This window comes from Oncorhynchus mykiss, chromosome 19 (assembly GCF_057628025.1).
Source record: "Oncorhynchus mykiss isolate SJ-2025 chromosome 19, ASM5762802v1, whole genome shotgun sequence".
Taxonomy (NCBI): Eukaryota; Metazoa; Chordata; class Actinopteri; order Salmoniformes; family Salmonidae; genus Oncorhynchus; species Oncorhynchus mykiss.
Window position 1 is genome coordinate 34,634,192 of NC_143040.1, and position 24,933 is coordinate 34,659,124.

General features: G+C 43.4%; 1 protein-coding gene across 27 annotated transcripts in view; it reads left to right on the plus strand.

Moving 5' to 3' along the window:
* Nucleotides 1–24,933, plus strand: part of nrxn3a (neurexin 3a) — a 430,411-nt gene that overhangs the window by 296,503 nt on the left and 108,975 nt on the right. For all 27 annotated transcript variants that reach the window (XR_016488898.1, XR_016488894.1, XR_016488895.1 and 24 more), the window contains one exon: nucleotides 21,982–22,163. Coding sequence is in view for 18 of the 27 variants with exons in the window: in XM_090210796.1 (XP_090066922.1) it covers nucleotides 21,982–22,163 (182 nt within the window). In the remaining 9 variants the exon portion in view is untranslated. The remainder of the gene's footprint in view (nucleotides 1–21,981; nucleotides 22,164–24,933) is intronic.

Genomic DNA, 24,933 nt, shown 5'->3' on the forward strand with positions numbered 1-24,933 from the left:
TGAAATTTGGGTGAAGGCTCTTGGGATAACACTGGATTCACACACTCACACATTCTTACACTGACACTCTAACAAACAAACACACACACACACACACACACACACACATTCACTTTCACACTCTCCACATATACTGCTGCTACTCTGTTTATTATCTATACTGGTTGCCTAGTCACTTTTAACCCTACCTACATGTACATATTACCTCAAATACCAACACTGCTGCTACTCTGTTTATTATCTATACTGGTTGCCTAGTCACTTTTAACCCTACCTACATGTACATATTACCTCAAATACCAACACTGCTGCTACTCTGTTTATTATCTATACTGGTTGCCAAGATGGCGTAGCAGTGAAGACGTGTTTTGTTCATGTCTCGTGTACTTTTGTATTTTTCGGATTTTTTGTATATATATATTTCAATTTTATTTTCAATCTCTTTTCGATTTTTAATTTGATTATACCTTCCGGTAACCTGCCTCACCCAATGTGATACGGTATCGCTATTAATTGTAATTTTAGAAAACATTCAAGAACCTCCAGAAGCTAACCAGCTAATTAGCTATTCAGTCATTGTTAGCCACTGCTAGCGGCTTTTACCTTCTACACAGACACCAGCCCTGTTCTTATCCTGGATGATACTCGCCAGTCTACTAGTATCGGACTGTCTCTCCACAACAACGCTGGATTCCTGCCGTAATCCCTGGTCCACTACTTCTGATCTTCACAGCTAGCTTGCAGCTAGCTAGCTCACAGCTTGCAGCTAGCTAGCTCACCGTGGCACCCAGTACCGAAGCTATCCCTCAGGCCCACCTCCCGGCCTACTCAGCTGTTCACCCGAACCCCACTCATACACGGCCAGAGCCCAATACTCCACCGGATCCTTACTGTAAACTCTGGACCTTGGCACCGGATCACCGCTGCTACCGATTGGCTATAGTGGCTAACGCCACTGCCACGAAGCTAGCACCAGTTAACCGTGAGCCAGGCGCATATCCCGGCCAGCAAACTAAATTCTACAATACCTCTTTCGCCATCTGGCTTGGATTCTCTGTCGACACGGCTCCCCGCCGCACCACCACGACTGGTCTGCCGACGAATACTCCCTCCGCTGTGCCTTTCAACCGGCCTCCGACGAATACTCCCTCCGCTGTGCCTTTCAACCGGCCTCCGACGAATACTCCCTCCGCTGTGCCTTTCAACCGGCCTCCGACGAATACTCCCTCCGCTGTGCCTTTCAACCGGCCTCCGACGAATACTCCCTCCGCTGTGCCTTTCAACCGGCCTCCGACGAATACTCCCTCCGCTGTGCCTTTCAACCGGCCTCCGTCGGAGGGCTACTAACTTTAAACGCCTTGTCGCCTGCTAACGTAGTGGCGGGTTCCCTGTTCCATCTACTGCTGTCCCCTGGACACTATGATCACTTGGCTACATAGCTGATGCCTGCTGGACTGTCCATTAATCACGGTACTCCATTCTGTTTATTTTTTATCTGTCGGCCCCAGCCGCAAACTCAGGCTCTGTGTGTAGTTAATCCGACCCTCTCTGCCTAGTCATCGCCCTTTTACCTGCTGTTGTTGTGTTAGCTGATTAGCTGTTGTTGTCTCTAACCTGTTGTTTTAGCTAGCTCTCCCAATCAACACCTGCGATTACTTTATGACTCGCTGTATGTCTCTCTCAAATATCAATATGCCTTGTATACTGTTGTTCAGGTTAGTTATCATTGTTTTAGTTTACAATGGAGACCCTAGTTCCACTCTTCATACCTCTGATACCTCCTTTGTCCCACCTCCCACACATGCGGTGACCTCACCCATTACAACCAGCATGTCCAGAGATACAACCTCGCTTATCATCACCCAGTGCCTGGGCTTACCTCCGCTGTACCTGCACCCCACCATACCCCTGTCTGCGCATTATGCCCTGATTATATTCTACCATGCCCAGAAATCTGCTCCTTTTATTCTTTGTCCCCAACGCTCTAGGCGACCAGTTTTGATAGCCTTTAGCTGCACCCTCATACTACTCCTCCTCTGTTCCGCGGGTGATATGTAGGTAAACCCAGGCCCTGCATGTCCCCAGGCACCCTCATTTGTTGACTTCTGTGATCGAAAAAGCCTTGGTTTCATGCATGTCAACATCAGAAGCCTCCTCCCTAAGTTTGTTTTACTCACTGCTTTAGCACACTCTGCCAACCCCGATGTCCTTGCCGTGTCTGAATCGTGGCTTAGGAAGGCCACCAAAAATTCTGAGATATCCATACCCAACTATAACATTTTCCGTCAAGATAGAACTGCCAAATGGGGAGGAGTTGCAGTCTACTGCAGAGAGAGCCTGCAAAGTAATGTCATACTTTTCAGGTCCATACCCAAACAGTTCGAACTACTAATTTTTAAAATGACTCTCTCCAGAAATAAGTCTTTCACTGTTGCCGCCTGCTACCGACCCCCTTCAGCTCCTAGCTGTGCCCTGGACACCATTTGTGAATTGATCGCCCCCATCTGGCTTCAGAGTTTGTTCTGTTAGGTGACCTAAACTGGGATATGCTTAACTCCCCGGCAGTCCTACAATCTAAGCTAGACACCCTCAATCTCACACATATCATCAAGGAACCCACCAGGTACAACCCTAAATCTGTAAACAAGGGCACCCTCATAGACGTTATCCTGACCAACTGGCCCTCCAAATACACCTCCGCTGTCTTCAACCAGGATCTCAGCGATCACTGCCTCATTGCCTGTACCGCTACGGGTCCGCAGTCAAACGACCACACCTCATCACTGTCAAACGCTCCCTAAAACACTTCTGCGAGCAGGCCTTTCTAATCGACCTGGCCCGGGTATCCTGGAAGGATATTGACCTCATCCCGTCAGTTGAGGATGCCTGGTCATTCTTTAAAAGTAACTTCCTCGCCATCTTAGATAAGCATGCTCTGTTAAAAAAATGCACAACTAAGAACAGATATAGCCCTTGGTTCACTCCAGGCCTGACTGCCCTCGACCAGCTCAAAAGCATCCTGTGGCGGACTGCAAGAGCATCGAATAGTCCCCGCGACATGCAACTGTTCAAGAATTCAGGAACCAATACACGCAGTCAGTCAGGAAAGCAAAGGCCAGCTTTTTCAAGCAGAAATGTGCATCCTGTAGCTCTAACTCCTAAAAGTTCTGGGACACTGTAAAGTCCATGGAGAACAAGAGCACCTCCTCCCAGCTGCCCACTGCACTGAGGCTAGGGGTAACACGGTCACCACCGATAAATCCATGATAATCGAAAACTTAATCGAGATGTTTTGAGAGAGCTGCAAAACCTGGACCCGTACAAATCAGCTGGGCTTGACAATCTGGACCCTCTATTTCTGAAACTATCCGCCGCCATTGTCGCAACCCCTATTACCAGCCTGTTCAACCTCTCTTTCATATCGTCTGAGATCCCCAAGGATTGGAAAGCTGCCACAGTCATCCCCGTCTTCAAAGGGGGAGACACCCTGGACCCAAACTGCTACAGATCTATATCCATCCTGCCCTGCCTATCTAAGGTCTTCGAAAGCCAAGTCAACAAACAGATCACTGACCATCTCGAATCCCACCGTACCTTCACCGCTGTGCAATCTGGTTTCCGAGCCGGTCACGGGTGCACCTCAGCCACGCTCAAGGTACAATATTATAACCGCCATCGATAAAAGACAGTACTGTGCAGCCGTCTTCATCGACCTTGCCAAGGCTTTCGACTCTTTCAATCACCATATTCTTATCGGCAGACTCAGTAGCCTAGGTTTTTCTAATGACTGCCTTGCCTGGTTCACCAACTACTTTGCAGACAGAGTTCAGTGTGTCAAATCGGAGGGCATGTTGTCCGGTCATCTGGCAGTCTCTATGGGGGTGCCACAGGGTTAAATTCTCGGGCTGACTCTTTTCTCTGTATATATCATTGATGTTGCTCTTGCTGTGTGCGATTCCCTGATCCACCTCTACGCAGACGACAGCATTCTGTATACTTCTGGCCCTTCCTTGGACACTGTGCTATCTAACCTCCAAACGAGCTTCAATGCCATACAACACTCCTTCCGTGGCCTCCAACTGCTCTTAAATACTAGTAAAACCAAATGCATGCTTTTCAACCGTTCGCTGCCTGCACCCGCACGCCCAACTAGCATCACCACCCTGGATGGTTCCGACCTAGAATATGTGGACATATATAAGTACCTAGGTGTCTGGCTAGACTGTAAACTCTCCTTCCAGACTCCTATCAAACATCTCCAATCTAAAATCAAATCTAGTCGGCTTTTTATTCCGCAACAAAGCCTCCTTCACTCACGCCGCCAAACTTACCCTAGTAAAACTGACTATCCTACTGATCCTCGACTTCGGCGATGTCATCTACAAAATAGCTTCCAATACTCTACTCAGCAAACTGGATGCAGTTTATCACAGTGCCATCCGTTTTGTTACTAAAGCACCTTATACGACCCACCACGGCGACCTGTATGCTCTAGTCGGCTGGCCCTCGCTACATATTCGTCGCCAGACCCACTGGCTCCAGGTCATCTACAAGTCCATGCTAGGTAAAGCTCCGCCTTATCGCAGTTCACTGGTCACGATGGCAACACCCACCCGTAGCACGCACTCCAGCAGGTGTATCTCACTGATCATCCCTAAAGCCAACACCTCATTTGGCCGCCTTTCCTTCCAGTTCTCTGCTGCCTGTGACTGGAACGAATTGCAAAAATTGCTGAAGTTGGAGACTTATCTCCCTCACCAACTTTAAACATCTGCTATCTGAGCAGCTAACCGATCGCTGCAGCTGTACATAGTCCATCAGTAAATAGCCCACCCAATTTACCTACCTCATCCCCATACTGTTTTTATTTATTTACTTTTCTGCTCTTTTGCACACCAGTATCTCTACCTGCACATGACCATCTGATCATTTATCACTCCAGTGTTAATCTGCAAAATTGTAATTATTTGCCTACCTCCTCATGCCTTTTGCACACAATGTATATAGACTCTTTTTATTCTACAGTGTTATTGACTTGTTTATTGTTTACTCCATGTGTAACTCTGTGTTGTTGTCTGTTCACACTGCTATGCTTTATCTTGGCCAGGTCGCAGTTGTAAATGAGAACTTGTTCTCAACTAACCTACCTGGTTAAATAAAGGTGAAATAAAATTAAAAATGTTTTTTTTTAAAAATCTATACTGGGTGCCTAGTCACTTTTAACCCTACCTACATGTACATATTACCTCAAATACCTCGTAGGCCTGCACATTGACTCACCACCGTACTCCTTGTATAGGGTGGCAGGTAGCCTAGTGGTTAGAGTGTTGGGCCAGTAACTGAAAGGTTGCTAGATTGAATCCCCGAGCTGACAAGGTAAAAATCTGTCGTTCTGCCCCTGAACAAGGCAGTTATCCCACTGTTCCTAGGCTGTCATTGAAAATAAGAATTTGTCCTTAACTGACTTGCCTAATTGAATAAATATTGCTTTGTTATTCATTGTATTATTGATTTGATTTAAATTTGTGATATATTGCATTAGCTCTCATTGAGAACCATTATAAAAAAAGAGTTGCGATATAGTAATTTAAGCCATCTCAGCACAATACTTCTAAGGCAATATCTAGCTGCAGTAGATGATGAGATTTGACTAAAAGAACTCAATGGCATTGGAGATATATTTATTACCTGTTCATTTAAATCCATAGAACCATCCCTTTGTCAACAGATCCATTTGGTATCAGTTGAATTCAAATCGCAGTATATGTAGGATTATAATTCAAATAGGGGCCAAACACCAAATCTGATTAAGCAATTGAACATTTAAGATATTGAATTGTTACTGTAATCATAATTCATTCCCTAGTCCCCTCTTTTGCAGATCATAATTACTTCGTAAAAGTGTGTATTCATGGTTGATGTAGCATGCAATGAGAAACATGTTCTTTGTAACCCCAGCACACTAAAACATGACAGCTCGTCGAGCACCTATAGAAGATCATTTAGATGTGTGTGGCCATCCATGAATTGTCCGTCCTTTTCTGACTTCTCTCAGGCAGCGTTTCTGCATGTCTGTCGTGTTCTAGTTAGAACTTCTGACCGCCTGAGACACGTCCAACCAGCTATGAAATCAACCCCGTCACACACAAACACACACTCGCCCAACCAGGTGTAAAATCAGTCCTGCCACCACTGCGGTGAACACAGACAGCTAGTCGTACCCCGAGGGACAAATACAGGCACACACACAAATATACACACTGCTGTATAAACCTGTTAACTATTAACATGTCCATATCGGTCCTTTTATTTCATGAAAATACATAGTGTTTTTGGCAAACAGGCAAAGCGTCAACACAGTTTGACTCCTACTACACAGGCTCTGACGCCCGTTGGATGTGGCAGGGCTTGCAAACTATAACAGATTACAAAGGGAAACCCAGCCCGCGAGCTGCCCAGTGATGCCGTCTATGCTCGCTTCGAGGCAAGCAACACTGAACGATGCATGAGATCACCAGCTGTTAAGTACGACTGTCTGATCACACTCTCCGTAGCCAATGTGAGTAAGACCTTTAAACAGGTCAACATTCACAAGGCCACAGGACCAGACAAATTACCAAGTACACATACTCAGAGCATGACATTTTCAACCTCTCCCTGGCCGAGTCTGTGATACCTACATGGTGCCTGGACAACATCCTCTCCCTCAACGTGAGCAAGACAAAGGAGATGATTGTGGACTACAGGTAAAGGAGGACCAAGCACGCCCCCATTCTCATCGACAGGGCTGTAGTGGCGCAGGTTGAGAGCCTCAAGTTCCTTGGTGTCCACATCACCAACAAACTATCATGGTCCAAACACACCAAGGCAGTCGTGAAGAGGGCATGACAACACCTATTCCCCCTCAGATGCTCAAAATGTTCTCTAGCTGCACCATCGAGAGCATCCTGACTGGTTGCATCACTGTTTGGTATGGTAACTGCTCGGCATCCGACCGCAAGGCGCCACAGAGGGTAGTGCATACGGCCCAGTACATCGCTGGAGCCAAGCAGGACCACTATACCAGGATTTGAAGCGTTTCAAATTTAACAAAACGGTGTGTGTAGTTCGCACATACATTTCACATGTTCCCCCAAATAAAACACTCCTTTACACTCCCAACTGTCTGTGTCAAATCAGGCTGGCTCCCAAGCAGAAGGATGAGCAGAACTAATCACAGTGCTCGTGTTTGTTTGCTGCCGTCTGCCTCTGTCCCTATAAGACTTGTGTCATATAGTCAATGTTTTATTCACAGTCCAAAGCACCGCCTGCAGTTTTTCCCCCGGATGAATTGCCAGTGCAAAACTGTTTTTCCTCCTTTCATGTGCCATTCCTCCTTTCTTTAATTTCTCATCCCTTTCTTCTAAACACATCTTCAAAGGGAAAGAGGTTTAGCAGAGTGACTTATTTCACACAGAAGAGAGGGAAGAGCAAAAGAGTGGGGGAAAAGAGAGAGCTGGGGAGTGGGGGAAGAGCGAGAGAGAGCAAGAGAGGAACAGAAAAGACTCTCACACAAATGCGCATTGTACACACACACACACACACACACACACACACACACACACACACAGGTGTGCTCATCCACTGCGGCAGTAGTCATTGTTGTTGAGGAGAGCGGAGGCCAAACAAAGACCAGCACTATCAGGGGCTAACACACCACATTACCTCTGGCCTGCCTTCTCACTCTCTCTCTTTCTCAATATTTCTGCTTTACCTTTTTCTCTCTCCCCCTTCCCTCTCTATTTTCTTTCTCTCTCCAATATTCTTTACACCAGGTTGAAAAAAAGCTGACGTGTGAGTAACTGCTTGTGGGTGTGTGTGCACGTGTGTGCAAAGGGTTAACAGTTAGCAGGAGCCACCGGTGGGCATCCTAGGACACAAAAACACTGTTCATTAGTTTCAATGCAACATCCCTTACTTAACCTGCACCTGGTCTGTATTGTATAATGGTGCATTTCAAGAGAAAGGGGTTAAAAAGATCTGGAACAGCTGTGGTGCTGTGGTACTGTGGTGTTCCCCCATGTCATGGCACACAATAGGAGTTCCATCTTACACACACCATATAGGAAGACAAGTGAGAAGAGGAGCGGCATCTCATGTTAGATCCGATGAACATCAGATGGATTTACACAGACCCTCTGATCCATGTTGAGTCCGAGAGAGAGAGGGTCCAGTACACTAGTCTGTATGACTCACAGTGTAGAAGGATTAGATCTGCATTGTCAAATATCTCAGTTTTTCCTCTCTCTACCACTCACTCCTCAGCAGTCCCTCTATCTCTTTATCTCTCACTTTCTCTCTAAATCTGTCCCTCTTTTGCTCCTCTCCCTCATTGTCTCTCTCTTGCTTTTCCTCTCTCTTGCCTTTCCTCTCTCTTTCTTTCTCTCTCTCTCACCCTCACTCTCTTTCATTCTCCCTCTCACTGCCCCAGTTAGTTTTTCCATAAATTATATTCCTATTGAAGTGACGACAACCAACATAGCTAATCGATAGTTTCTTCTCCCTTTGTCATCCATATTTTCGAAAGTGACATGATTGGCCTTACATTTGGACTGAAAGCTCTCCAAAGCATGTTGGATCAATTAATCATTTCATGGCAAGACGATGATAAGTAATATGCCCTAAAACAGAGAGTCCATTGTCTCAGGTTCAGTATTTCAGAATTTGCAGTCCTCATCAGATACGAAAAAGCATTTACACAGAGCCTCATCATGGCTGAACCCTTTTCATCTCTCCACACAGCCTGACAGTTTTACATGAGAGACATACAGAGAGGTCAGGCTCCTGACCAGACAACACATCAAGTCCTCCCACATACACACAACACTTTCTACACAAACTGGGTAAGAAAGCTGCTGACAGCGACCAAGAAAGTCGTCTGTGAGTGTGAGGCCCTAATACACCCGGAAAGGCTCTCACTAATGAGGATTTATGTTACATTACAGAGCGAGGCCACAAAGGCCAGGAGACAATGACCATTAAGTCACACATTACTGATACTCCAGATTATATTAAAGGCCAAGATCCATCTCTTTTTAGCTGTCGACATCTCAGACAGAAAGTCCCCTCTATGGACGAGGTTATCGCCTTGTCTTCTATGCCGTTGCGATGTTTTGTCTTTGAGAAAAATAACGAACAAGACTTATAGAGGGAGGGAATTCAAAATACAGATTATTCCTATTGAAACGAATTGGAAAACATTTGCGATATTATCACAGTGTGATATAGGCCATTATTGGTCCCCTCTGATACAATCAGATGAAATAAATCCCATTTTTAAGAGCCTGCAGAATGTTAAATCCGTTTTTATTTCATTACCGAACGCTTAAAATGGACACGCTTTAGAGGGAGGGAGAAAAAAATGAACCCCAGCTCAAGTACATTTCTCAAAAAAAAAATTGGGCGAAATGGCTCCCTGTAAATTGTGCTATTTGTCTTGATATAACCTTATCAAATCACAGGCGGGAATACGAGCACAAAAGTAGAAGTAATGGCCAATTATCTAGGGTGAACAATCAGTGTCACACTGCGATGGGGTGTCGGCCTAGCGGTGCCACGGAAATGCTAATGGCGTGATTCCCCGCCAGGTGTTTGAAGTCTTTCCTAAGAGGGAATAAATTTAAGCCGAAAGCTAGGTTTAAGTGATTTGGCCACTTTTAATACAAGTGGAAATGGTTTTATTTTTCTAGCAGTGATTGTGGTGATTAGTGTGAAAGTCTACCTGTCACAGACCAGATATAAACTAGACATCTTCAAACAGGTTCGATTAGCCAACATGCAGTAACGTTTCCTTTTCACACGGGTCGACTGCGCTTGAACATTATTGGATGGGGATGCAGAGACGAGTCTCAAAGTGTTGTTTGCTTTTCTATCCGACCTCTCCATCTTTCTCCCTTTTCACCTCTCTCTCTCTTTTCTCGTGCTGTCCAGTCTCCGCAGCGCAAAGCCTTTCCTCTGTCCGTTGTCTGTGAGACGTGGGCGACTTCACCAGATCACCAGTTCATATCTCCCCTCATAAATGATCCCCCCTTTCCCACCATCCTCTTCACCGGAAAATAATTTTCCGTTTGAAGGCTCCTTCTGAAAGGAAGGGAATCTTGCGTCACCTCAGAACACTCGGAACTCTGACCTTCCCTGTCACTCTTGTTTCCGTGGTGATGGGATTGAACCTTACGGTGATCCGTGAACTATCCCAAAGTGCTCCGACCATTTCACTCTGCTCCCCATCTCTGTTACTGGATCACATATTATTTGTCCAACCGCTTAAAGTCCTTTACATTGAAAAGGCTGGTGGTGGGGGGTAGGTACTGTACCAATACTAGAATCCACCCATCTCATTCCTCTGTCCAACATCCGTCCTTCAAAAGCCACTGACTAGAGAGATACTCCTTAACAACCTCTCTAAAGCATCCATTAGTCTTTGGAGTTTACTTGCAGTATCTGATCAGCAGTCAACATTACCAGCAGCTATGTCTATGGTATTAATACATCCACTACACCTCATATGTCTGTCTTTGCGATCACAGTAGGCTACCTTAGTGAACATCAGAGACTCCACTACTGCATTTCCTGCAGTGGAATTGCTGACAGTCGCTCACACACCGAGCAAACCGGTTCCAGCTGCTTCTGAAGGGACTTCAAGGCAGGCCACGGTCCATTACAAACCACCTATTGTTGATTGGCCACGCAGACGCAGGGAAGCCATGACAGCAGCAGTTATGCTGTCCCAGGGTAGCCTCGCTGCCTGCCTGCGGACTGAGAATCCACTGAAATGGCACATTGTGCTCTGACTGTGGCCCAGCTATCAGGCCAACCACCCCCGGCCAATTGACTCCTCTGTCATAGAAGCTGTCTTGTGCAGATGGCAGTGCGAGCTGTAGCAATGATTCCTGTGGCCCCTGATGTCGTTCTACCCTCGAGACTGTTTGATCTCATTACCTGTAGTCTGAAGGCGTATCCTACATCTGTGCAAACACGTGTGTGATTTCGGATGCACAGTACACTTGCCAAATGTCATATTTGTGCAGACAGATTATTTAGCGCTGTGAAATGTTGTCAGCGGGTTATTGTCATGCAAATGACTGCCGGTCTCACGGTAATTGACCGTTAATTAACATAAACACGTTTAGCATCTCCAGGCTTCCACGCATACAAGCCACTTTGGAACAGCTACATAAAAAAAGTTTAAGAAATCAATTGAGTATACACCCTCACAATAAATCCATTATTTAGTTTAGGCAGGTCTAAATAAACATTATGATATGAATAACATTTATTTCAGAAGAACAGAATATGTGTCAGCCACAGCTGTTATTTAGTCATCACTGCCAAAGTTGGCATTATGTATTTAGTGCTATTTCTGTTTCTTTTTTTTCTTTTTTTCTTACCATTTTCATAATTTGTTCAAATGTATTCCTGCATGTTGAATTTTCACTGTACACTGCAATCACACCTGCAACCCTGTGCATGTGACTATCAAACCCTCGGGCTCGGATTCTGTCATACTGTATGTTATTTGGCTATGCGCCATTGCTATAGGCTGTAGGCTAGTTCATTTAGCAGACCAAAAATACGTAGAAGTCTCGAGCCATTATTTTATATTATATGATTTCATAGTAATAAGAATATAAGCTGAATAAAATAGAAAATATATTTTTCCTATTCCAGAACGAGTTGGATACGATATGAAAGGGCTATGTTGAGTGTAAAAGTAATCATTTGAAACAGGTCCTATGAGCTAGATTTAGAGTTATTTGGCAACTTTAGTTGTGAATGAGCCAAACCTCATAATGTCTTAGAAATCAAAACATACTGTATTTGGCCTGCATGATGCCACTATGGGCAATTGAAAGCTTGCGCTCTGTTCCTTGCCTCAGGCTGCACACTCTGTTCTCTCATTAAGTGATCATATTTTCACCCATCAGACTATTTATTCTCAATTTAATCTGACATTTTACTGATATGTAAAAGTAGTTCCGATTTGGAATGGACCATTATCAAATGGACAGGAACAGGGGCAGGGTAAAAAAAAAAAAGATATGTACTCGAATAGCGAATGGAGGCTGCGTTCCCTTGGTTAGTTTTTCAATTATGCAGAACAGAGCATGTGCTTAATATAAGCAGCTGAGAAATAAATATGCTAGGATCCTCCTCATTTTAATGGCAACCATCAAAACTCTGCTTTCAAACGGGATTGCATATAGAAATGTCTGGCCTTATAAGAAGACGTATTTCATTCCACGCATCTACCACTGTTTCAGGAGCATTCAGCCTTTTGCTTCGCGATAGGTGATATTCCGCCCAAACTCTCTATGTCATGAGCTCTCTAACGCTGTTCTTGCAGCTGCCCAGTGCCTCATTTGGTAAACCAAGTTAAATCTGTTCGGGAACATCGATAGTAATATGTTTGCACAACTAAACATATTTCATTAAACTGTTGACAGCCCCTCTCACGAGGAAGAGGAGATGGAAACGCATGTTGGTGAGATATTGTGTGGCTAAAGGTACTGTGTCAGCCTATTAAAAAAAAATATATTTAAAAAAATGCCCTATTACTAGCTATTCAAAATCAAATACAAACGTTCATTGTAGGTCAACTCTGTAAACCGCCATGCAGGGTAAATGAACCAACAGCATCGTCTACCGTAGTCCCCAGACTCATGTATAAAAAGTTTGGAGCGTAGCGTAATGTTACCAGACCATCCAGTATGCATCATAATACAGTCCACACTCAAAGTCCAATACTATAATTGGTTTCATTTTTAGAATATAGTCTAGACCATTTATGTACCAAAGACACCTTAAATCTATGGTTTTTGGGGTGTTTTTTCTGCCTGCGTAATAGGGAGTAAACTGTGTATTGTATAACGGCGCAAACATTGTGTAAGCATACGCTGTAATATGTGTCTGGTTGTTTTGAATTCATCCAACATCATCCACAACGACCCTGTTTTCCACTCAGCTTCAACCTGTTGTTGAACTTCTTTCTTCAAATTGATCTATTACAGTGAGGTGAGTTTTTAAAGCATGAGACTGTTTTGATTATGTGTTTGATGTGATTTTAATTGTATTTGCATTGATGTCAGAGTGGTTAGAGGGACAATGGAGCCCGGAGTACCAGGCCAAGAGCGACCAGAGTGCATAAAAGGAGATTACAGTGACAGGAATTTGACTGAGGTCATGATGGTGTGGCGGTAATATGGTCACTGCAACAGCCTGCCCTAATATATACTCAATTGTTTTTTTTTCTGATTGCATAAGATTTTGTATATTTTTTATGGCATTTTACCATTACTTAACTAAGCAAGTCGGTTAAGAACAAATCCTTATTTTCAATGACAGCCTAGGAACAGTGGGTTAACTGCCTTGTTCAGGGGCAGATTTTTACCTTGTCAGCTCAGGGATTCGATCTTGCAACCTTTCGGTTACAAGTCCAACTCTCTAACCACTAGGCTACCTGCCGCCATGGCATTTTCATAATGTGGCATGTAAGCTATCACTCTTTTCAATGGTCCCTATTTTGAAAAGGAATACAATTTTGTAAGTCCCCAAAGAACCAAACAAACTGCAAACAATTGGATGAAGGAGATGCTGAAATGGCACATTGTACTGCAGCCCGGCTATCTCGCCAACCTCCCTCAGGTCTCCCCGGTCCTCACAGCCATTTCCTACAGATGGCCCGGCAAGCTGTTGGACTCCACAATGTGTAAACAATAGAAACGGTCCCAAGCTGACTACGCCATCTGAGAAATGATCACAACTAAGGGTTGTGTATCAATGACTCCTTTTGTCTGGTACTCAACCTGGTCTTGCTTTGACAAGGCTATCTGGCATTCTGTGGGTCGGCAAGACACGGCTCCCACACTTAATTTACGTCAAATACTAAAACTGACTTTGATTTGATAAATGTGATGAATGATATACATACTGAAAGACGGGTCCCTTGGAAAGTTCTCTGGGACACTAGATGAGTGTCTCTCCCCTCATTCTTACCCCCTCCTCAATTTGTGCGTAAGTCATCATTAATTCTGTCAGTCTCTGTACTTTGGTAGCTGTGGTCCGTCAGCCCCCCCCACCCCCCCCCCCCGGACGTGGGGAAGCACACCTCAGAGAACTGTGGGCAAAGTTTCTTTGAAAATGATGTTCTTTTGAGGTCTAAAGGTGGCGTCTACAAAACAGGCTCTATCAAAATCCCATCTCTCCTCTCTTCTGCCTCCCCAGTTTATCCCATTTTCACCAGCTGCGATGCTACACCACACGGTGACACTTTTGATATTGCTTGGCTGTACCCTCCCCTCCAATCTACCTCTTTCTCCCCTCCACCTCCTCTCCCCTCCCTTTCCTCCCTCGCTCTCTGAGCGGTATCTTCATTCCCCGTCGCTCTGAGCCGTAACGTTACTCCCCTGTAGTCACAGTATGACAGCAGAAAAGGGGGGAAGGAGGAGAGGAATAACTCCCGGGAAGAGACATGCTGTGCACAACAAGCAGTACATAACTGCCATATGTAATCATCAGTGCCTGAGAGATGGTTTCTCTGCTGTTTATTCATGGTGATATCAACCCACCTACAGGACTGGTAATGAGAGTTAGGGTCATTCATCCCAATTCATCCAAAGTAACCTCATGTGAACTCGGGAATGGCATTACAGTTCAATAGGAATACTCCATGTTAAATTCCACTGACTGGAATTGAAATGGAATTGACCCCAACTCTGCTATGGAGACATTTCCAAGCTGAGTTCCAAGGAAATGAAATAGAATTGACCACAGCTCTGACCTACATACCAGTGATCAACAGTGGGTAATGGTACAGGAAGCTTACGTTTTATTTGGCATCACTCTATGGTTCGTCGCTCAGTTTCCCTTTGATTTTAGCTGGGTTTATATCTAACTAATTGGCCTAATTTCCATGCATCAGTCTTAATGTAATCGTGTTAACTGCTGATAAATGGCAAAATGGTTGGCTTTGTGAAGGTGGGGGAGATGGATGTTTGTCGCACTCTCGTCAGGCTCTCTCTCTCTCTCTCTCTCCATCTCTCCCCCTCTCTCTCTCCACTAAACTCCCACTCCAATCAGTCTCTTATCTAAGAAGATCTGGAATCCAATTGCTCAGCTGATAGATGTCAAAGCCCTCGACTCTCTCACAATACTTCTGCTCCTCTCTCAAGATCATCCCATGGGGGGGCTTGAACTGCTTAAAGCTTTCCATTTTAGAAACTGTATGAGATCTGGGATTGTGTGTGTGCATGTGTGTCCAAGTGTGCAGATTGCTATGTCTTGGAAAGTCTGTCTTTCGGAGTGTGAGTGTGTGTGTGTGTGTGTGTGTGTGTTTTTGTTTTTGTGTATCCATGGAGGCAAGTGAACATATGTATGTATACAAGTGATGACTTGTCTGTGTGCATATCTGTGTGTGTACATGGCTGTGTGTGTGTGTGTGTGTGTGTGTGTGTGTGTGTGTGTGTGTGTGTGTGTGTGTGTGTGTGTGTGTGTGTGTGTGTGTGTGTGTGTGTGTGTGTGTGTGTGTGTGTGTGTGTGTGTGTGTGTGTACCGTTTTCATATTGTATATGAGATGAGCGGCGTGTAGAATGGTAAAGAATCTGATATGATCATCAATAGATGAAAGCAAACCACCACACACTCTCATCTTACATGCATGAGGTCGAGTGTGCTAGGACACGCAGGCTTTGTGTGCATGAGTTATTGACACCTTAATTCGTAAAAATATGGAACATAATTTCAATCACTATGACGAGATGAAGATCCTTTTATTGGTCAATTGCACAGAAGGTCCGACTGAAATTCAACTTCCTCTTAACCCAACCCCTCCGAAAGACACACATATACACATACAGTACCAGTCAAATGTTTGGACACACCTACCCATTCTAAGGTTTTTCTTAATGTTTACTATTTTATACATTGTAGGATAATAGTGAAGACATCAAATCTATGAAATAACACATGGAATCATTTAGTAACCAAAAAAGTGTTAAACAAATCAAAATATATTTTATATTTGAGATTCTTCCAAGTAGCCAACCTTTGCCTTGATGACAGCTTTGCACACTCTTGGCATTCTCTCAACCAGCATCATGAGGTTGTCACCTGGAATGCATTTCAATTAACAGGTGTGCCTTTGTAAAAGATAATTTGTGGAATTTCTTTCCTTCTTCATACATTTGAGCCAAACAGTTGTGTTGTGACAAGTTAGGGTTGGTATACCGAAGATAGCCCTATTTGGTAAAATACCAAGTCCATATTTGGGCATTAACAGCTCAAATAAGCAAAGAGAAATGACAGTCCATCATTAATTGAAGGCATGAAGGTCAGTCAATCCGGAATATTTCTTCAAGTGTAGTCTCAAAAACCATCAAGCGCTATTGATGACACTGGCTCTCATGAGGACACGGGAAAGGACAGGAAAGGAAAGGAAGACCCAGAGTTTCTGCTACAGAGGATAAGTTCATTAGAGTTACCAGCCTCAGATTGCAACCCAAATAAATGCTCCACAGAGTAACAGACACATCTCAACATCAACTGTTCAGTGGAGACTGCCTGAATCAGGCCTTTATTGTCAATTTGTTGCAAAGAAACCACTACCAAAGGACACAAATAAGAAGATGAGAGTTGCTTGTGTCAAGAAACACGAGCAATGGACATTTGACCGGTGGAAATCTGTCCTTTGCTCAGATGAGTCCAAATTTGAGATTTTTTGTTTCTTTGTGAGACACAGAATAGGTGAACGGATGATCTCCGCATGTGTGGTTCCCACCATGAAACATGAAGGAGGAGGTGTGATGGTGCTTTGCTGTTGACACTGTCTGTGATTTATTTAGAATTCAAGGCACACTTAACCAGCATTGCTACCACAGCATTCTCCAGTGATACGCCATCCCATCTTGTTTGCTCTTAGTGGGAATATCATTTGTTTTTCAACAGGACAATGACCCAACACACCTCTGGGCTGTTTGACCAAGAAGGAGGGCTATTTGACCAAGAAGGAGAGTGATGGGCGCCCGGAGTTGTTGTTGTGGGGGTAAAGTTCCTTGCTCAAGGGCACAACGACAGGCAATGGCATCTAGGCATCTTTGATATTAGCAACCCTTTGGTTGCCAGCTCACTTTCCACAAGATATTTCCAGTCGCATCCGGGATTTGAACTGGCAACCCTTCGGGTTGGATAAAGGCAATGCTGAGACGTAAGTAAACACTTACGGCCTTCAACAGAGAAGAAAACTATGGTGGTTTTATTGGAAGCGAATGCCAGGATTTGATCAAATGTGGTATGGGGTGATGGTGGTAAAGCTTTTGCTCTGGGTCAGAACATATCATATGTGCTCCCTCTCCGGGCCGCCAGGTCACCAGGCTGCTCGTTATGGCGCACACCTGTCACCATCATTACGCGCACCTGCACGTCTTCAGACTCACCTGGTCTCCATCACCTCCCTGATTACCTTCACTTTATATGTCACTCCCGTTGGTTCCTTCCCCAGGCGTTATTGTTTCTGTTTCATGTCTGTGTGATGTTAGTGTTTCTTGTTTTGTATTATGTTGTGTTTATTTATTAAAATATGCACTCCATGAACTTGCTTCCCGACTCTCAGTGCACATCGTTACAGAATAATGCCTCACCTAAGGGAAGCATCAGGGAGTTTTTATTTATTTATTATTTTCAGTGGGAATGACTTTGGGTCCGGGAGCCGCTACAGGCTCTCAAGCCTCAGACAGATCACCAGGCTCCCCTGCCTCCACTGGCTCGTCAGGCTCTCATGCCTCAGCTGGATCGCCAGGCTCCCCTGCCTCAGCCGCTCGTCGGGCTTTCATGCCTTTGCCGGATCGCCAGGCTCCCCTGCTTCCACCGGCTCGTCAGGTTCCCGTGCTCCAGACGGCGACAAATTCCCGCGCATCAGCAGGGGTAACCGCTCCGCTCCTGATCCCTGGGATCAGCAGGGGTAACCGCTCCGCTCCTGATCCCTGAGATCAGCAGGGGTAACCGCTCCGCTCCTGATCCCGCGCCTCAGCAGAGGTGACAGGTCCACTCCTGATCCCCGGGATCGTCATTTTGGTCGGCGTCCTGTTGCAGATTCCGCGCGTCGTGTGCTCCCTTTCCGGCCTCTAGGTCACCAGGCTGCTCACCATCATTACGCGCACCTGCGTGTCATCAGACTCACCTGGACTCCATCACCTCACTGATTACCTTCACCATATATGTCACTCCCGTTGGTTCCTTCCTCAGGCGTTATTGTTTCCGTTTCATGTCTGTGTGCATTTAGTGTTTCTTGTTTTGTATTATGTTGTGTTTATGTATTAAAACACACACTCCCTGAACTTGCTTCCCGACTCTCAGCGAACATCGTCACAGAACATTACATTTAAACCATAAGTGGTGCATTTCTTTTTCGAACAATTCTTAGAAAGCCATTATCCAGTCTTGGCATCAGTTCATGAAAATTCAAACCAAACCATCAGTCTTGTCTTCTTTTCTCGAAGAGCTGTCTCCCAACTGAATCGCCTGTCAGGTTTCTCTGACTATACCCATTAGTAGTTTTAAAGCCATATTATTCAATTATAGGTGCACACGTCGTCGTGTTGAAAAGAGAACCTCTTTTGTGGAGCTGTTAGCGGTTCAGGCCATCTTCTCTTTTTTTTTAAACGTTCTGCCACATTCTTAATTTACGCGCATACCTGGAAAGCATTATGAAGAAAATGCATCATGCTCATCAATATGCACAAAGGAAGGCACTTTTCTGGTCTTTAATTGTTTTAAAAGCGTCTGCGTCATTGTGTGTCTAGGTCGGTATGGTATGGTATGTGTCTGAATGGTAAAACAACTTGCTGTCATTTGGGAAAAGTGTATTTAAACTAATTGAAAAAGTTTGTTGAAACTTGAAATTAACTCACGATGTTGCCTCTTATATTTTTTTGGTCTTCGTGAAGTGGATCTTCTAAAGACGTCTTGCCATCGTATGACACATCTTAAGATGTCTAAGTAATCCCCCTCTCTGATTCTGATAAGAACGCCAAGAGTCACAGTCACTCTAAGCTCAATTATTGATAATGCACTTTATCCCCGCTTGCGTAACTCTGAGGAGTTATCTAACTCTCTTTTCTAAGCATGACGAAGGGTTTTGAGAACCTTATTCATTCAGTCAGTGAAATACTGTATAATGATCATTCCAATAGAAGATCTCCCGCCTCATTCTTGGACAGTTTATTAGAGTACCGTCACACATCAGTTTATTTTGGCGTTCGAGTAGTAAACCGTAAATACCCATTCTTCTTTTTCAGCTATCTTTCATGCAGAATATTTCACTAGAAACAGTGACTGGACTTCCTTTTAATGAGAACAAGATAAGTATATCAGCCATGGAGCAGCCAGTCATAGGGTACAGCCAGAGAGGAAGAGGGGAAACGAGAGGATTTACTCCGCCCAAAATCTGTCCTCGTGAGAGAAGCCCGTTTTTGTGTGGTGGTCTATATGAGAGTGCCGAATTACGGGAGGCTTATTTGATCTAATAGAAGTTTCATAATGTTTATGCTGACATAAGTATATACAGACATAAGTGGTTGCGTGTGGCATTCTGGCAACTTAGAGAAAACAACTCAGTTGTGCCTGTTGTTCGCGCACGTGTCTGCCTTCTCATTGCCTAGAATGGTCCCACCTGATCTCGCCTGCCTAAAATCATTGAGGACATGTATTTCCATTGTTAGAGCGGTCACTCGGCTATCTTTTCAATATAATAGATAATCTTTGGCACAGCGTCTCACCCCAATGCTGGCAAGACCATCACCGCCAGGGCCTGGGCTCAGGCCAATCCCATCATGCATTTCTGCTGGGCAGCAGGATGGGAAATGGCCCTGCTGTGTTGTCTTAATCGGATGGAGCCCACAGACTTTTTATTATTTTATAATCTGGTTTATGAAGTTCCTTCGCTGCCACCTGATGCTGGTTTATCTATCCATCTACCAATCTGTCTAAAAGGATGTAACTCCCTTTGACCACTTTCTATTAAAACCGTACTTTATACTAAGCTAAGTGTACCAAACATTAGGAACACCTTCCTTATATTGAGTGGCACCTCCTTTTGCCCTCAGAACAGCCTCAATTTGTCAGGGCACAGACTCTACAAGGTACAATGTTGGTGCCAATGCTTCCTACAGTTGTGTCAAGTTAGCTGGATGTCCTTCGGTGGTGGACCATTCTTGATACACACAGGAAACTGTTTTAGTGTGAAAACCCAGCAGCATTGCAGTTCTTGTTGAGTCAAATTGTTGCGCTTGAGGTGAAGCAATTTTTTTATCAAACGGCTCCATGCCATCAACAGAAGATCTGTGGTTTTGACATGTACACTGCAAAGTCTCAAAGTTCAACATCATGCCTCCATCAAACGGTCTCTCTTTTGTCTTTTGCAGCTGTAAAGTATATATTGCTTAACCTCTGAAGCACCCCTCAACAAGGCTGCAAGGGCACTTCTGAAACTAAATGGTTCTTCATTGATTAATTGAGTAATGATTGCATATATTATTCAGTATCACAGGGCAACCAAATCCCCCAATGGAAAGAGAAGAACTGAGGCATGCCTGGTGCTTCTTATTTAACCATCAGAAGTCAAATAAGACCATCGATGGTGTATTGTAGGAGCTTTCTTGATTATGATGGACTGTGAGAAGAGATGAGTGATATATTTGCAACGCCTACTGCGTTCTGATGCATTGATACTTTGTAAATAGTATATGTACCCTGTGTAGTTTGTACTCTACAGTAGGCCTGTCTGAAGTGCAAATGCTGGGAGTTAAATGCAAATGTTATGTAAATGTTTATGTGATGTGGCCATGCTCCCACTGAGGGCCAGCTGTTCTACTTGACACACAACTAGAGAGGGAGAGGTAGAGCCAGCTGGTCCTTATAGCCTTAGAATACACACATGCATGCCATCAAACATGCACAAGACGCACGCACACACAAGCATGCCACACACACATACACTCACACACGCACACTCACATACAAGCACACACACACACACGCACACACACAAAAGTCATGCCTATGAACTGTCTCTCGCCCCAATAACTACTTGAACTTCTCTACAACTACAGAAACAGAGTACATCTCTGTGTGTTTGGGTTCGCTCAATTCACATTACATTTGGAATATTGCTCGATTTCCACTCTAAAGACATTCTCCTGGGGTCTTTCTTCTTTCATGTATAATACATGTGAACTGGAGAATTCATTCCTCAGAACCTCTATTGCTAATCCCTGTTGGAAGGAATTATATTTAACTTGTATAGGTCACAGTATTTCCCATGGGGTCTGGGATAGAGAAAATCAGCTTGTGAATTACGACTTATCTGACCCAGGTGAGAACATTAGTCATTCCGAAACCTCTCGTGAGACTTGGGTTCAGGAACCAGGTGAGGTAGAACTAGACAACTTACATCCCCCTCCCAAAATTGATGTTTTCAAAGTCTTTGGCCTACTTGGTCCCCAACACTTTAATGGAATGCCAGTGGTTACAGAGTTTTTCTCTGTCGTCATGATAGGGAAATGGTTGCTGGTTGGGGAGTGATGGTTGCTGTCGTTAATAAAAATGAACATTGTTTTGCTCCCGTGCTTCGCCGTGTAGTAATTTGGCTGTGTACATCACACATCACAGCTCACTGGTATCATAATTTCTGGAGTGTGTGTGGTTTGTGTATTCATAATTTTTTTTAGCAATGAACATCTCTTCACCAAACATTTTGGTGAAATTATTTTCTTTACAAAAAAGGACAAAGGACAAACACCAATAATCAACCCCATATTCCAATAAAAATTGTTTGGTGGGATCATGGGCTCACATGATCCTACTCTCACTTCGCTTTGAAAAACTATTCCTCCTGTCAAAGCCTTTTAGTTCATCCTCTGCCTCTCTCTCTCTTTCTCTCCTATTTCTCCTCAGCTGGGATGACTTATATCTTTGGGAAAGGAGGAGGCCTCATTACGTTCAACTGGCCAGCCAACGAGAGGCCAAGCACGCGCACAGACAGACTGACCATAGGGTTCAGTACTTCCCTAAAGGATGGCATCTTGGTCCGGATAGACAGTGCTCCAGGTCTGGGAGACTATCTCATGCTCCACATCGTAAGTTACACTATACTCTTGCTCTGTATCTTTTATTTCTATATCCGTTTCTCTGTTGTTCTTTCACTCGTTCTCTCTCTCTCTTTTTCTCTGTCTTTCTCCTGCTTCGTTTTCTCTCTCTCTTTCTCTGTCATCATCTCACTCTGTATCCCTACCACTGTATACGAGTTGCATTGGGTTATATCCGATGAGGAGCTGACGTGTAAAAGGACAGTGGCTAGGAGATTAATTCACATTTTGTGGTTTTCTGTTCTAGATTATTGTGTTTTGATGTTGTTATATGAGTAACACAGTGACGTCAGGTGTGGGTGTGTGTGTGTGTGTGTGTGGCGAGTGGTCTGCACGCCGGTGGCTCTCCTCCTGTTAGTGCTGATCTCATCTCATCATGCTAGATTTCCTTCATTCTCCCCGGAAGGATCTTCTAGTCTTGGCAGTGGCTTTACGCACACACACATATGCACAGTTTGCACACACGCATAAATAAGTACTCAGCTAAATGTTTTGCTATTTTATTTTATACTAATACAATTTCTCAGAGAAATAGATTTTGTTTAACAATAACTATATATTTCTTTCATAAAGGTAGAGGTAAAAATGATTGACACCCCTAAAGGTTATTGTAAATAAAGTTATCCAAAGTTTAGTATTTGGTCACATATTCCCATGACTGTTTTGTTTGCGTTTCAGATTATTTTGTGCCCAATAGAAATTAATGGTAAACAATGTATTGTGTCATTCTGGAATTTTATTGTACATAAGAATATAATATGTTTCTTACCACTTCTACATGAATGTAGACTCTACCATGATTACGGATAATCCTGAATGAATTGTGAATAATGATGAGTGCGAAAGTTACAGAGGGTCAAAGGTCATACCCCAAGACATGCATGAGGTTAGCGAATCTGGGGGTAAGATATTTGACCCTCTGTAACGTTCTCACTCATTATTATTCACAATTCATTCAGGATTATCTGTAATCATGGTAGAAACATATTATATTCTCATTTATAATAAAAAATTACTCCAAACTGACACAATACATTGTTCACCATTTATTTCTATTGGACACAAAATTATCTGAAACACAACCAAAACAAACTACAAATGCATTCAACAAGTTTGTAGAGTCACAAGCTTGATGTAATCATTGCGTACTAGGAACTTTTGACTACTTTATTTATAAACTAGTTAAATAAAGGTAAAAAATAAATAAACAAGACTCTTAATGGGTGTCAATAATTTTGCAGTAATTGTGTAGGGAATCATAGTACCATCCAAACCGCTGTGAAATATATTTTCCATTACCAAAAATATTGTATTTTCAGCTGTTTGAAGCTGGTGTACAAAACTGAAAGTAAAAGAAGCAAAAATGAAACGTAAGAATGGGAAGCATAGAAATAGCACAGATAGAAAAAGAACAGACAGGTCGATAACTCACATTTTTCTGTGAATTTGGTTGGGTCGCACATCAAGTTACATATTGTAGCTTTAAACAAAATACCCATTATTTGCTTACAATATAGCTATTTGAATATTTGAATGATTTATTTTATACAGTCATTATTGCTAATCTTTATCAAGGTTGTCAATAATTTTGGAACCCACTGTGTAATTATGCTAGATTTACATACACACTCACACACACATATGCTGCACACCCACACACATGCATACCAAATTACACATCTACACACACAAATGCATACCAAATTACACATCTACACACACACATGCATACCAAATTACACATCTACACACACACACACATGCATACCAAATTACACATCTACACACACACATGCAGACCAAATTACACATCTACACACACACATGCATTCCAAATTACACATCTACACACACACGCATACCAAATAACACATCTACACACACATGCATACCAAATTACACATCTCCACACATACATGCATACCAAATAACACATCTACACACACACATTCATACCAAATTACACATCTACACACACACATGCATACCAAATTACACATCTACACACACACATGCATACCAAATTACACATCTACACACACGCATGCATACCAAATTACACATCTACACACACACACATGCATACCAAATAACACATCTACACACACACATGCATACCAAATTACACATCTACACACACACATGCATACCAAATAACACATCTAAACACACACATGCATACCAAATTACACATCTACACACACATGCATACCAAATTACACATCTACACACACACATGCATACCAAATTACACATCTACACACACACATGCATACCAAATTACACATCTACACACACACATACATACCAAATAACACATCTACACACACGCATGCATACCAAATTACACATCTACACACACACACATGCATACCAAATTACACATCTACACACACACATGCATACCAAATTACACATCTACACACACATGCATACCAAATTACACATCTACACACACACATGCATACCAAATAACACATCTAAACACACACATGCATACCAAATTACACATCTACACACACATGCATACCAAATTACACATCTACACACACACATGCATACCAAATTACACATCTACACACACACACACATGCATACCAAATTACACATCTACACACACACACACATGCATACCAAATTACACATCTACACACACACATGCATACCAAATTACACATCTACACACACACATGCATACCAAATTACACATCTACACACACACATGCATACCAAATAACACATCTAAACACACACATGCATA